The 15931-nt window shown below is 38.6% G+C and overlaps 1 protein-coding gene across 2 annotated transcripts in view; it reads left to right on the top strand.

Moving 5' to 3' along the window:
* tnfrsf21 (tumor necrosis factor receptor superfamily, member 21) overlaps positions 1-15931 on the top strand; it is a 60517-nt gene that overhangs the window by 19877 nt on the left and 24709 nt on the right. Inside the window, exons 4-5 of one of the 2 annotated variants that reach the window (XM_040125296.1) lie at positions 11472-11737; positions 12163-13369. In XM_040125296.1, coding sequence (XP_039981230.1) covers positions 11472-11737; positions 12163-12267 — 371 coding nt within the window. In that variant the 3' untranslated portion in view covers positions 12268-13369. Of the gene's footprint in view, positions 1-11471; positions 11738-12162; positions 13370-15931 lie in introns of those variants that run through there. The other variant, XM_040125295.1, reaches the window with a different exon arrangement.

Genomic DNA, 15931 nt, shown 5'->3' with positions numbered 1-15931 from the left:
CCATGAATGTAGCTAGCTATACAGGGGAATGACACTGACATTGTTAATCCCGCCTACTAAGCTGTCATTGGTCGGTAGTTTCAGTGAGTAAAACACCAGACTTTTATTGCTCGTTGAACAAACAGAGATTAAGCAATATAGAGGTCTGGAACCAGGCTAGTATTTCAGCTATTTATTAGCAATTTTTTCAGCCATTTGTTGGTGACAAGATGCTCATTTCTATTAAAGCATGTTTTTCCTATTTGTTTTAAAGATAGCAGACAGTAATGGACCTAACCCCAGGACACTGAAATGAATGGGCTGAAAGCAACAACAAATAGACTGCAGCAGTTTTTATAACGATGGTCTCATTAATGTACAAACAAATACTTATACCATCACAATAATTTCAAAGATGCAAAAATAACATAAAAATAGATTTATGTGTGAGTTAGGGGCTTTAATTAGCAATTAAATAACAAAACAATACAAAATCTCTCATGTCTGAATGAAGACCATCTTTAAGACACCTCTGCACATTAAAATACTTGACAATCAGGACCATGCCCTCGATTTAAAAACTCATTATGAGGCCTTAAATTTGTAAATTATCCATTACCAAACCCCTACAATGCTCCACTTGAACACTGCATATAGTATATTGCATCATGTTTATGACAACGTCAATGGCATTGTTATGTCCTCCGCAATATGCAACACTGTGATATCCCCTCAGTCAAAGTGTCTTATCACAGCTTTGCCACGGTGGTATTTTAATCTCAAACTGGTAGATCTGTGTGCTCCGCATCATGGAAGGAAATGGACTCTTAGTTGCACACTGGACGTCCCATTTTGGTGTAATGTCATACGTTAGCTCTACTCCTGAGCAGTGTAGAACCATCCGTGATCACACCACTGTGGGTATCTGATCCAATCAGTTCTGCAAATGCTGTGGAGGTTAGTGGTTATACAAACAAGGACATGACCCTGTTGTAGTACCCCCTGCTGTCAGTAGCAACTCCCAACACACACTCAGGTTGCCATACTGCTCAAACTTCTCCAATTACATCTCGGTGTCTTCTTCCTTTCCTCTTCTCTCTTGTTTACCTTTTTCATCTCAGTCTCTTCCTTTGTCACTTCTTTCTACCTTTATTTTTGCTCATTTCCTCTTCTTCCTTTGTTTTTCACTCTTGCTCTTTTGACCCTTCCCCTTCTCTTACATGCACTGTGCCTGCTTTTTAACTCCTCCTTCCTCTTCTCATTTGTAAAACTTTGTACTTGTTTGCTTTGAATTTCGTTGGCTTCACAGTATCTCTACTTCTCTTTATAATCTCTTTTTTGTTTTTTTCTATGATATTTGGACCTTTATTTAATTTCTAGAGTTACTATCTGTCCTCATTTTCCTTTCTCAGTTTCCTTTCTTCACTTTTCTTCTTCATGCTTTTTGTCTCTTATCAACGCTCACCTCTCTCCCTCTATTACCTACTATGTGTTGACACTGCATTTTTCAGTAAGTAGAGAACATTTTGTCCCAAAGCTCATTTCTCAATTTCACAGTGAAAGGCAAAAAAAGAACCCAACTCAGGGGACAGCCGCTTGCCTGAGTCTCCCCTTTGAAACTGTGTAAGTGTATGTAAGTGTGTGTGTGCTATGATAAAGCTGAGCCACCCGCCACCCTCTCTCTGCTCCCTCAGTGACTTACCACAGAGAACTCGATTAATCTAGTTTTAGCTGAATCGGGGTTGTTGTTAGGTTTGCAAGACCCATTGGGTCAATCAGGTCGCTTACAGCAACAAAAAGACATATACAAAGAAGGAAATGAATAGAGAGAATGAGATGCAAGAGTTTTGTGTGTGTGTACATGGGGTAGCAGCCCTTGTTAACCTGAATCATTAAAGGATGCAAGCAAAGAGAAGTATGGCGATAGAAACAGACAAGTACATTTTAAATAACTTTGACATCGTAAAACATAAAGTGCAGGTTTTCAACAAACCATTACCTATATGCTGTTGCACAAAATATCAGCTAGCTTTGCAGTTATGTTGAATTCAAATGCTTACTCAAAAGAAAAACTTTACTTAAAGCTGCACTAATTAATATTCTTATATTAACAAAGGATCAAATGTAATGTAAAAGGGGTCACTTGTAGGGATGAACCCACTAAGAATGATCATCCAACACTGCAGTTCCTCTCAGCTTTATGGATCATTTTAGTCTTTCAGCTCATTGTTTTGGTTTTATGGCTGACAACTTTACTGTTTTGATTCACACTCCCCAGTCTCATCAACCTCTTTTCCAGCAGCAGGTAATTATATTCAGTGAAAAAGCTGATATACCGACTATGTGCTACCCTTTCAGCATCAAATAGCAGACAGAGAATAGCAACTAGCTGGTGAATAAGTGGATCTTTTAGAAACAAGGCAATGCATTGGTGGAGACTAGAGCTGACTTCAGTTGAATGCTAGTAGAGATCTGTGTCTGCTGGATGTGTAAATAAGCAATTGCTTTCTAAAGTTTGCCATAACAACTTTGTGATAGCATGTCAGTGTTGTGCTTACAGCTTGTTCCACTGCCCTCAAATAGCCAAAAAAAAGAAAAATTCAATTAGTGATAGTTTAATGTTGTTTTGATGCAATTAAAATGGATCTCCAATCAACTTTAATTTCTTGAAAATGGCTATAATGTAAAGCAATGCAAATAACCAAAGTAATCAACCCATTAGTGGGAAAACTGGGCAGCATCTACCTCCCTGTGCCCTGCCGATTTGATTTCATAGGACGTCTGAATTGTCTTGCAACACTGCTTTTCACTCTTAGTCAACACTCTTGGTCAACACAATTGACCACAATTGAACACTACTGTCTTTTAAACTGGACAAAATAGGTAATTTGTCATTACCTTCCAAAACTAAACTTGATATGCATGTTACAAAAACAATTTATGAGTGTTTTTTGACTTGCTGCCTCTACAGTCAACGTTTGCTTAGGTGACTAAACCTGTATGGTTAAGGTTTGTAAAAGATCTCGGTCATTGTTAAAAGAAATCAGTGTTGACTGTTGGTAGGAGGCAGAAATGCAAACTGCAGTGCTGAAATGCTGAAATCTACAGTAATAGATGTTTGGTGGAACAGATTCTCATTAATTTTAACTGATACAAAATATTTCGTCTGGCTTATGCACATAACTTCAAAGATAAAATTGACAGTACTAATGCTGTTGCAGGACTAAAGGTGCTGTGCTGATGATGTGCTGCTTATGCTAGGCAGCTGGTGTACACAAGGTGTAACAAAGTTTTTGCAGCAAAATAATGTCACATTACTGCCAACTTTACTGTTGCAAAAAATGAGTTATTATTCTCTCAACCACTAGAGATCACTTGTAAAGAAAATGTAAAACACAGAGTTTCCCATGACAACTACAACTGTGCATTATATGATCTGCTGAAAAAAACTTGTGATGATTGTGTTTATCACCTATGCTTCGTACTTTTGCCACTGCCAGTAATGACTTCTTTTTTTTATGTGTTAGAGGAGATTTCTTTGGAATAATTACTGCCACAACGTTTAAATATTTGTGGAAACATGGAAACATAACTAGATGGAACTAAGTTTGTGTGTTTGTGGGTGAAAGAGAGCGAGAAAGAGAGAGTGTGTATTGTGTGCATGTGTGTACTCTTGATTGGGTGAGTAAATCTGTGCCCATGTGTATGCATTTACGTGAAGATGTACCTATGCACATGCTACCCAAACAGCCATTTTACACTGCTATTTACTCTTTGGAACATAAAACAAAACAACCTCGTAATCCTTCCAAGATGCATGGCTGGCTCCCCTTGAAGGTTGTAATCCCCCTTTACAAGAGCAGTTAAAATACTCAGGCAATAAAGGAAAAAAGAAAAGGAAATGTCAAAGCACAGATCACACACATACAGTACTTGGCATTTGCTTAGAGCCGGTCAGGAAGTAGTGAAAACTGCTACTCCTTCACAGCAGGACTAAATGGGGCTTTCCACGGCCACGGGCCAGATTTTTATTGCGCAGGATCTGAAAGACTTATTTGTTTATTTGAAACAAGGGTGCAGCAGTCAAATAAAAGGGAATCACAAAAATGTTGTATAAAGGTAAGCTTGAGGCTACAATAAGCTTACCTTGCTGTTATACCCACGTTTCCCTAAATATTTGTACTCAGCACAAACAACAGCATCTGTGATTTTTCGTTTGTAGAACCAAGTGTGACACTAGAAATGCCTTCAGGGAGAGATTGTCCCAAGGCGTGCGCCCTTCCCATTTATTCATCTTGTCATGACTATAAAAACATGCAAAAAACAGAATTGTTGAAGAGAGATTGAGGAGGCAATAAGATGCAGCCAAGGGGAGGCTATGAGGCCAAACTTTTTGTGCTGCCTTTAAGTTTGGCCATTCGTAACAGATATAAACACTTTCGCCTTTAGAAATGTTCGTCTGAAGCATACTGAAGCCTTGATGGACTGTGCTAGGGGCTCTACATATTTAAGCATGTTAACCAAATTGGATAAACAAATGGCTAAGTGAGGATTCATACTGAAAACAGCCCTGGATTAAAAGGGCTGTGTGGAGGGCTGCATTGGTGCGGGAGTGAGACAATGAAATATGATCCAGGAGATCCAGTTTGAGTAACAGATCCATGAGGTTAAATGCTTATCAGTTGCCAAAACACCACACAGAGGTTGGTAATACTCACAGACAGGATTTTACAACTCTGGAAAGTTATCATGGTGGCAACTCTTTATCTCAGATTTCAGACCACCCTTTTAATGTCTCATTAAAAAAAATGAAACGTAAAGGTCAACACACAACAGTAATTAACAACGCACGCAAAACACCCAGTCTATTGCAGAGGCAGCATGATATGGCATTGTCCTATTTCTAGCATTCACCCATGGTGACACTCCAGTAAAGAAGGATTTTTATCTAATTCACTTCCCAGATCACCACAAACAAGCTAACGTAACTTGATTAATTTTTCATAGTTAATGCCAGTCGTCTGCTAAAGGTGTCTAATGACATGCATCAAATAATGCAACTGTGTTATACTTTTCAACACACTTAACAACTGACCAGCAGCAATCTGTAGTTAAAGACATAAAAGCAATATAAAACAGATTTGGATAACAAAATAAAGATGACCTATCTAGGTCATCCATATTAAAATCTCTCCCAGTATATTTTCACACTTCAGTGAAATTAATATAATATTTGAGAGTGCCGTCTTATTGTTTTCAATAGGAAGAACTTGCTGATTAACATTAACTACTTTGCAGCATAAGTGGCCAAGACAAGAAATGCACAGAAGCTCTCTTTAGTTTCTCTGATCTGATGGAAAATTCTTTGACTAAGTAATTAATGTCACAACAGAAGTCATTATCACCTGAGTCATTTTCAACACATAATGAATCTAGGAAGGGACATGACACTTTAGTCTTACTTTCTTAAACCACAATGCCACAACTTAAAAAAAAAAAGGTCTCGTTATATGCTATAATACATGTTAAAATAGCTCTTTAAAATGATGCACCTACAGGATAGCTCTGTTTTTTGCACCCAGGCAGCCGTGTTATAGTTCATATGACTGTTTGACATGTCAGTTTTCTATAAATTCCGGCAACTAACAGCAAGTAGCTGCAGTTTGACATTTCAGTTTTTTTATGGACTGTACAAGTCTATATATAACGCAGGGACCTCCACTCTAATACACACAAACACACTCAATGCGCACTACTTCCCTTGAAAATATAAAGTCATCTGCAGGCTGACATACTGAATCATCACAAGACTTATATAGGTCATTTAAAATAGCCAGCTATCAGTGGCAGTGAGGCATGCAGAGCAGGGGTATTTCTCTTCTGCCTTTGTGTATTATGGCCAGCAAGGTGGATGAGAGTTGACAGGCCCAGAAGGCTGGCATGCAAGGCCCTCTCGGGATTCACGCAAGTTTATTAATCTTGAGCTAGAGTATATGACTGAGTGTGTGTGTATGTGTTACTCTTTACCTTTGAGTTTTAAACCATTTTGGAGTGGGGTAACTTTGGAAAATGAGGTCAAACAAAGCTGGTTCTCACTTCTACAATGATCAGTTTAGGATTAGGGCTCCGGTTTTGGGTTAAGGTTACATTTAGTTTTATGATACGGATTAATAGCCATGAATGTCTGCCACTGGTTTACATTCATTTAATCTCTCTCTCCCAGTCTCTCTGAATGATCCTGGATTTATGCACCTTGTATGTTTGCTACAGTAAACATTAAGTTGGAATCAGCCTTATCAAAAGTGTAGGAATTAATTCTGTGTCGATGCTCTGTAGGTGTATCGACACAGTACAAGAAGTTAAAATATGGTTTAGTGAATTCTCCTGATTGTCCCCCCATCCCTCAGTAGTAAAAGGCAGAGGCATGATCACATTATCCTGTTTTAAGAAAACGTTTGTCAATTTGGGAAATACGCTTATTTGGTTTTTTGCCGAATTAGATGAGAAGATCAACACCACTTTCATATCTGTACACTAAATACAAAGTTAATGCCAGCAGCCAGCTAACTTAGCTTAGCACAATGAATAGTGTTGTGACAAAGTCTGTTTCCCTATTAATATATAATTCCCGTTACCTAAATATGAAACAAAATTTACCCCAACTGGTTACCTCTGTTATGCCTACCATAAACTAACCTAAGGCCTAACGCCAGCTGTGGAGAGTGGCACTATGGGAAACATAGTTTTAACAGGAGGGAAACACTGTTTGAAGGGGAGCAGACTTCAACATAAGACCTGCACCAGGGAAACAACTGGCCTGGCTCTGATCAAAGGTAACAAAATTCACATTCTAGCAAATCCAAAGCTCACTAATAAACACATGATAATTCTTTGTTTACTTTGTACATAAGCAGTGTAAAAATGTCAAACTGCGTTACACAGATTTTTTTTTTAACCTTTAGACAGAGCTGTGCTAGCGGTTTCTACCTGTTTCCAATTTACCATACAGTAATTAAAGTGGTATTGATCTTCTCATCTAACTCTCACCAAAAAAGTTAATTAGTGCATTTACCGAAATGTCTTATCTTTTCCTTTAAGGTGTGACAGGCTGTGTTCCCACATAAATTATTTCCCCTAAATTTTTAAGAATAGCGAAGACACCTAAAGTTAGCATACTGCTAACTCTCTCAAATGAAGAGTGTTATATTATTATAACACTCTTCAGTGAATGGAATAACTGGAAGTCACATCCATAATTCATGCAAGGTATGGATGATATGTTACAGTTATTATTAACTAAATCAACATCATGAAAATATCTCTGCACACCTTAACAGATAACACGCGTTGAGGGGGTGGGTCATTTTGAATAAAAGGCTTAGTCCTTGGTCCTTCATCAAGCATGTACAGTATACTGTATAAACAAGCACTCATAGTAGTTCTTGTAAAGTAAACACACGAGGAGGAATGTGTCCTCCTCGTGTGTTTACCTATATCAGCACTGGATTTTCTGTGTCAAACAAAACAAGGGAGCCACTAAATTTCTGCTTGACAAACAGATGAGTCAGCATTTATGTTTCCAGCCGAGTCACTGTTGAGTCACAAAAAAAAGGGGAAGTGGAACAGAGAGTGTCCGAACAGGCTGTTTGCTGGTGGCTGCTTTGGCTCAGGAGGTAGAGCGGGTTGTCCACTAACCGGAAAGTTGGTACTTCAATCCCTGGATCCTACAATCCCCATGTCGAAGTGTCCTTGGGCAAGATACTGAACCCCAAATTGCCCCCGATGTATCATCAGTGTGTGACTGTGTGTATGTAGAAAGCGCAGTATGAATAGAAAAAAGCGCTGTATGAATGTGTGTGTGTGTGAATGGGTGAATTTGGCAGTAGTGTAGAGTGCTTTGAGTGGTCGATAAGACTAGAAAAGCACTATATAAGTGCAGTTCATTTACAATTTACCAATATTCATGGCTAAAGACAAATTGCAAACTGGTCATATGTCTGTGACACAAGAGGCATCGTGAAGGACAATGTAAAGTGTTACCTTATTTGAGATGCATGCCTGTATTGTAAGATGCTTACTAACAGAAAAGTAATGTCTCAAAGCCACTCTGAAATAACCTGAAAAAGCATTTTGGTCAAATTCACTGTATTTCCATGGCAACTTGCTCTGGTAATCAGATAAAACTCTGACAGCTGCCTGCACAGCTGTGACTAAGATTAGTTGACAAACAATACCAATCCAGGCTATGTGCACCCATCTAAAAACTACAGCTGTTACCAACTTTAGAGAGGAGCCTTTCTTCAAAGGCACTTTCTGCCCACTTTTTAATAAAAGTGCTAGCATTTAAAAGAACAAGTAGAACAATGTCAATGTATGCTAACAAGCTACAAAACTCTTATCTATATTTGTCATTCAGAGAAATAAGCACATTTTTCTTCTAATATTGTAGATGTTTCAATTGATGTATGTGGATACAAAAAGTCTTCCATCAAGGGATGATGCATGGAGCTGCCTCAAGAACAGCAGACATTTTTATTTATCATAGCAGGAAAAGCTGAGATGTTACAAATAACAATAACAATAACAATAGCTCCGTTCTTCAAAGTGTCCCAGTAAGCTATGACAGTTTGACATTGAGCCAGCAGGCACAGTACCAGGACCCTGAAATTCAATCAGCTAAATAGAATTCATACATGATTAATTTCATTATTTTCACCTGTACGTCTCCCACTGTGACATGAAAAGTCATCTTTGAAAAAGGCTTACAAGGGTAAGTTCACACCAGTTAACCAGTTTGGATCATTTTGGCAGATGACATAACACCAGAGGATAAATACCTGGAACTCCCCAATAGTCGGTTAGAACTGAAGAAACTTTTCGGATGAGAAGCGAAATGTCTTTGAGAAATTCAAGCAAGTCCAGTTGCCTTTGCATAGCACTTACAGAATACCATGACCTGGATGACTGAGAATCTTCACAGACAAATAATTAGGTAGCACTGAAAAATAACTCATGCCCCAATAACACCCAATTTATAAACTCTAGATGCAATTTGATACATTTTAATTCACACTTAGCCACATATATTGGTTCTACATTGGTCAGATCACAAATCTGAATGTAATTTGTCTTGCTTTTAATGGGCTACATGCCTATCGAGGTCGGCCCTCCTCTCACAAAGGGGAAATTTGTTTCCACAGGGAACATAAATTTATTCATACAGTACATAATTTAACATGAAAACAAAACATTACAATAAAAAAGTCTGGATGACACAGGGGCTTGAATTAGGGTCTCGTCGTCAGAGGATACCTAATTGTAGGTATGCTATATACAGTAGGTGAAAAAAGGCAGTCTTGGGGATGTTTTTAATGTACTGATCAAAAGAGAGGGTAGGATCAAATGCAAAACAAGATTTGGATGTCAGACTCTGAGAAATCACACAGTTACTGTTGAGATACAATCGAGAGTTACTGTTACTTGATCAAACTGATGTCTTTGTTGGGCCAATCCCCAGCATCTCAATTTTATCTGAATTTAGGAGCAAGAAATATTTTGACATCCAGCTTTTCACAGCAGACAAGCAGGCCTCTAATTTTAATAATTTGAGAATGATCAACTGTCTTTACCAGTACATACAGCTGAGTATCATCAACATAGCAGTGGAAATTCATTCTATGACTGCGTATAATTTGGCCAAGAGATGAAATATAAATATATAAAAACATAGAGCCAAGAACAGAGCCCTAGGGTACTCCATATTTTCACTTTAGAAAATATTAAACTAAAAATAAATATTGATGTAGTATAGTAAACACACTGTGCTCTTTCAGATAAGTAAAACTTTAACCATGTTATTGAGATGTGAGAGATGGGTGGTTGGAAGACCAATGATTTTGGTGGCAGTGTGTGTAATGCACCTGAAGCTGTTTGGTAACTGTCAAAAATGCCAGAAGAGGAATTGCTTATATACTGTAGCAGTTTAGTCACAACAATATCAGTTAAAATAGCTGGGTAACACCTATCTATAAACTAACACAAACACAATGATGCCTGTCCTCACCTGTCCTTTGATTTCAATCATCCAAATAATTACCAATACTGGACAAATTAAAATTTTGATCTGATGTTGGCACTAGATCAAACATTAATGGGATAACCAAAGTTACTGCATTTCATCCTGAGGAGGACATGAATGTGTGTACCATATTTCATGGCAATCGATTCAACAGCTGCCGAGATATTTCACTCAAACAATTCATCCTCATGGTGGAGAAGTCATGGGATTTCCAAAATCAGCAGGATACATCCTTTGGGCACCATGGACATAAGTACCATATTTCATGGCAATCCATCCAATAGTTCTGTTCGGTCTGGACCAAAGTGGCGAACTGACAAAATGGTGCAGCAGGGGTAAAAATATCTTGACTTTTAGTCCCTTTTATGGGTCATGCTCCACTATTAGCGTAAAGTAACTCAATGAAGTCTTTCAAACTACATGGCCCCAGTTAATATGACAGATCCTGTAAATAAGTTTATAGTCTCCAAGTCCAAGATTAGATTACTTTAAGTGATGTCACTTGAGTGATTTTCTCAGTTTTGACAAAGCTCCTCCAGAGACACTGAAGACAATAAACAACTTTCACTGGCTGAGTAGTACTTCTCCACCTTACTTGACTTTGACATGTAAAATCAATGGGGTGCCCCTTTAAATAATAAACAGACCACCTTGCATATTCAGTACTTATTGATCAGAGCTTCCCAAACTTGTAATTTTAAAAATGAAGCAAAGTGTGCTTGCCACCAAATGTCAAAAAGAGTAGTTCCAGCAAAAAGGGATTTTTCCTCTCCCAGACTCTTTCATTTGAATATTTTTGGATGCCTTAAGAGTTTGAAGTATCCAGTTTTTCACAAGAACCAATCAAAAATTAGAAAAAAAGTCAGAAAAAATACATTGTATTCTTTCATGCCCTGTACATTATCTTATGGCCGCTCAGTTTTATCTTGCAACCCCTTGGAACCAGTATTGTAGATCATGTGGACATGTCCATGAGATGAAAGATGAAAGAGATAAGATGAATCTTAATTGATCCCCGGAAATTAATTTGTTACAGCAGCTCAAAAGTAGAATAAAAAAGTGAGATTACATGACAGATGTACAAGCTGAAACTGTGTTATCATGCATCATTCCAGAAACACACTCATACACATACTACATATAGATGTTCAGGGTAATTGACAGAAAGAGAAAAAATGTGTCGTATGGAGCATAGCTCTGGGGCTCAATTAGTCAGATATGAGGCAGTTTGTTTTCTGTGGCATCCTGCTAGTTAGCACAGCTTAAGGCTGCTGGCCTAGATTTTTCAAATAGGAAGAATTCCAGCAGTCATGAGAGTTTCAATTTCTTTTCTTTTTTGCAATGGATGGATTATCTTCTTTCATCTATAAGCTTGGGTTCTCCAGCTTTCCTCAGACCCTCTCTCTCTGCTCAGGGGTGGATATCCTGAAGCTGGTGGCAACTCATGTGGGCAACCATTGGATCGACATTTATCCGTTGCTGGCTAATGCCTCAGAGCGTGAGGTGTCAGCATTCTCCAATGGCTACTCATCGGATCGCGAACGGGCGTATGCAGCACTGCAGCACTGGACTATCCGGGACAGCGACGCCAACCTGGCCAAGCTGATCAAAGCTCTGCACCGACAGCGCCGCATTGATGTGGTGGAGAAGATCCGCTGTGTCATGGAAGACAACCCACAGGTAGGCCGGATGAATGATAAATGTTTGGGCAAGACATTCTACTGCTATCATGTCCTGCTTTGAATGAGGTTTACAGATTTATTCAGAGATGTACCAGGAAAATAAGTGACCTTTCCTGACTTCATGCCTTTTCCATCTGCAGCTCTGTCGACATCACTGGCAAAGGTTGTAGTATTGTTGTATTTCTAAGTAGCAAATGACATAACCTGTAGTAGCAGTTGGTAGGCAAGGTTAACATTTTTCACATTGACTAAAAAAATATGTCAATTTACAGTTTTTATTTCTGGAAGTTGACTTAAAGCAACCTGTATATGTATGTCGATCTCATCTACACTTGTTGCTATATTTCTGTCTCTGTTTTTCATGAATGTAGCTAGCTAGTTAGTTTTGTAGGAAGATGACGTCCCCATTCTTAATCTCACCAGACACACACATCAGTGCTCAATGAGGAGCCGGGGATCAAACCACTGACCTTCCAATTATTGGATGACCCGCTCTACCTCCTCAGCCACAGACAACCCCAATTTTAAAAATTGTAATTACAGATGATACTTCGGTGAAAATATCACTATGCAGTAATAATGTATGTATAATGTACGGTCTCTCTACTCTTGTTCACCAATACATTATGAGAACTAGTAGTTGGCGTCTAAACAGAAAGTAAGGGATGATAACTTTAGTTTATCACTGTGGATGACCACAAACCACTAACTTATTTATGTTCAGTATTGTATGTGTGCTAAAACAAGCAGAAATGTTGTCTCTGCCTTCACTTGTCTTTGATCCTCTATAAATTCCCTCTATAGGGGCCAAGGTATTTTTAAGGTGCAGTTCACAAACCTGATACTGTCTCATTTTCTGTCTCTCAAACCTGCACACATGCTGGCATGAAGGCAGCCTGGTTCATACATGCAGCCGGATGACTGTAATTTAGTAAGCACCTCACATATCTAACCTCACTCATTGTCCCCTTTTGAGCTGCCCGGTGTCAGTCTCATACTGTAATTTCCCAAGAACACACACAAAAAGAAAACCATAATCACTAGGGACACATTGGATCCTTTATCACCATCCAATTTTTCCAATCTTTCTCCTTCTCCTCCTCGTCTAATTTTATGGAGATTCATATCAAGTTATTGCTCTTGACCACACTCTTCAAGGTCGTTGCTGCCGAACCTGTCTCTTAGATATTATGTTCTATACAGCTAAACTCCAACAGTAAATACATTTTGTAGGAAGTGTAATCACTGGCTGGATTATGTTCAGAAGCTACATATTTTTTGAATGAATGAAGTGCTACGTTTATTAACAGCAACGGAGTAGCCAAGTGGTGGTCGGGGTGGATGGTGGCTGTACAAAGTACATGTGACTGTCACACCAGAGACTGGAGTTCACATCCAGAGGTTGGTTAAGTTTAGGCAACAGAAGTGCTTTGGTTAAGGTTAGGGAATGCTTTTGCTTGTGTTCAGCACATTGTGTCTGAAGTCACTGTGAACTTTTTTCTGTATTAAACCAGACCACGATCTTTCCCTAACTTTAACCGGGTGCTGTGAATGTCTCTAAACATAATCATAAAAAAAGTTTAATAATGATCTAGCAACTACAAATGGATCTTGTTCTGCAAAATCAGATATTTTGATGAAAAAAAAAATTTGTTTGTGAACATTTTACTGATATGTTCACTATCAACGTATTTGCGACTTGCCAAATATGCAAATTAACAACATGTTAATTATGTTAAGTATAATCTTAATATAAAATGTAATCTTGTCACATTTACATTTTACTACAAAATGTATTTGCTGCAGCTTAGTTGAACAGAACTGTAATTTTTAGGAGACAGGGTTGGTGCTGCAGAGTTAGAGTCTTGTGTACTTGTACAGTCTTGTTCATCACAGGTTAATAATCAGCAGATGATCTCCAGCAATCGTTTTTCTTTCAGTCTCATTGCATCAATCATGGATAGATACTAAAACTGTTTTTGAGGGGGAAGGTATTTTGATCTTATGGAGAAGTCAAATTGTTAAAGGGACCACAGGAAGTGGGAGCAGTTCTGTTGAAACAACTTAAGAGTGACAGATCAGACCAAAATATGGACACTCCTCTACACACCATTTTTAGTACTTGGGATCTGGGGCTGTTTGTCATGGTTTGTGTGGTATGTGTTTCCCATGTTTCAACATGACAATGCCCTTGTGCAGAAAGGCAAGTCCATAAAGAAATTATATTATATGCACTCAATTAGCTGATTCAAAAACAGGGAACACAACAGACTTAAGGAAGGATTTGAACATGTATAGCATAGAATACATTTAAGAGCAGAGCTGCTTGATTTTGAGAGCAGGAAGACCAATGAACCCAATGTTAAAGTCACCATTTAAACATTTGTTTAAACTGGTGATGTTACTTTGTAAACTTATACCTATGAAGGTGTTGTATCTGATAATGACCATTACCTTGACTCACAATTGACTCACTGCATCATTCTGGGCATTGGAGCTGCTTGCTAGCTCAAGCCCAAAGGGAGGGGACAAACTGCACCAAGCGCAGGAGCAGCAAGCCACCTTGATCAGAAAATCCAAAATGCTGCAAATATACAGTATTGCATATTCCCATATACATTTGCCAGCACTGAATTCATTACACACAACAAATGTCATACACACAGCATGAGCTTTTTTTCTTTTTCTTTTCTAAAGTTTGCCCACTCTTCCAGACAATCCTCCAGACACTCTTCAGAGCATTCCACCTGTCCGCTATAACTACAGTCCACATAATGCAAATATAACCATGATAGTGAACATATAGGTCTTGGAAGGAATTCATTTAACTGAAAACTGTCAATGACGATTCAATGACATTGAAATACCAACAGCAGTACCAATTGAAGCAGGAGGTAGTATAACAGTTCTGGTAGCAATAAAAGACCAGACCTCGATACCCCATCCCTATATGTAGATCAAAATGAAATATCTGAAAATTTGCCTCAGTGATAAAAATGATGCTGAAGGGGTAGACAGTGCGTTAAAAAGTGACACCAAGGGGTCCTGACCAAGTGTCCGTATGTGGTGAGCTGGAAGTGAAAATGTGTTGTCTTGCAGACATATTTTATGTTGCAGATTGAAACAAGAAGATCATATTAACTATGTAGAGCCAAGTACCGGGTCAAAATGAAGAGCTTTCATACCTGCCCTCACTCTTTAGGGAAGCTTCACTAAAGGCTAAACCTGAAGGCATATATGGAAATAAAATCAAAATAGGAACAGAATGAGGACATCTGACCACAGCTACAGTGAAAGACAAGGCAGTTAAACAAAAAAAAAGAGGGAGTGAAAGACAAAAACAAGGTTGTGTGCAAGACATACAGTATATTGAACTTTAAAAAGTCAGGGTCACTGTACTGTTTGTTCTCAACTCATTTCACAGCAAGTCAATGTGAGCCACTTATGTTCCCATAACTGAGTAACATTGACCTGCTGTGAAATGGGTGTCAATACGTCAGTTACATAAGCACAATATATGACACTGAGCTTTAAACAGACAGTGGAAGAAAAAATTGTCACAGTATCGATTCCCATTGGAACAACTGAGCGTCAGCTGTCTGATGGATGTTTCTATTTATATCTCAGCTGCAGAGGTTGAAACCAGACAGAAGAAGCAGAACAGAAAGGGAAGTGATTCCCTTTCTGTTAACTCTAATTTCTCTTCCTTTTCAATGTGAGCTAAAGCATCCTTTGAGGGGGTGAATTTGCTAGGCAGACAAACACATCAAAAATATGACCTGGAATAGGAGTGAGCATGCTACGCTAGCGGTCAATAGCTCCCTCAAATTTCGGTACATTTTTGTTTTAATTTGCTATTTCTTCCTCTTTATTACTGAAGTTCATATTACTTATGATAAGTTATAACAAAAATACACTTATCAACATCAGAAAAGGAAGTTAAGGGATTGGATTATGTGCGGCAAAGCTTCAGACCATTTCAGCCCTCGGTATCCTCAGACCAGCCAGCCAGAGCAGTTGGACCCAATGTCACTGCAAGTGGTGCGATCGACCAAGAAAGAGAGGGAAGAGAGCAGGGATAAAAGTTAAGCTAAATCAGCTTGGACCTAAGGCTATTCCTGTACCTACTTCTCGCTAATGTCTGGTTGCAGGAAAATAAAATGGCTGAAATAAGACTCAGGCTCACTCTGTG

Source organism: Xiphias gladius, chromosome 4 (assembly GCF_016859285.1).
Source record: "Xiphias gladius isolate SHS-SW01 ecotype Sanya breed wild chromosome 4, ASM1685928v1, whole genome shotgun sequence".
NCBI classification, from domain to species: domain Eukaryota; kingdom Metazoa; phylum Chordata; class Actinopteri; order Istiophoriformes; family Xiphiidae; genus Xiphias; species Xiphias gladius.
This window is presented reverse-complemented; position numbering and strand designations above follow the sequence as displayed.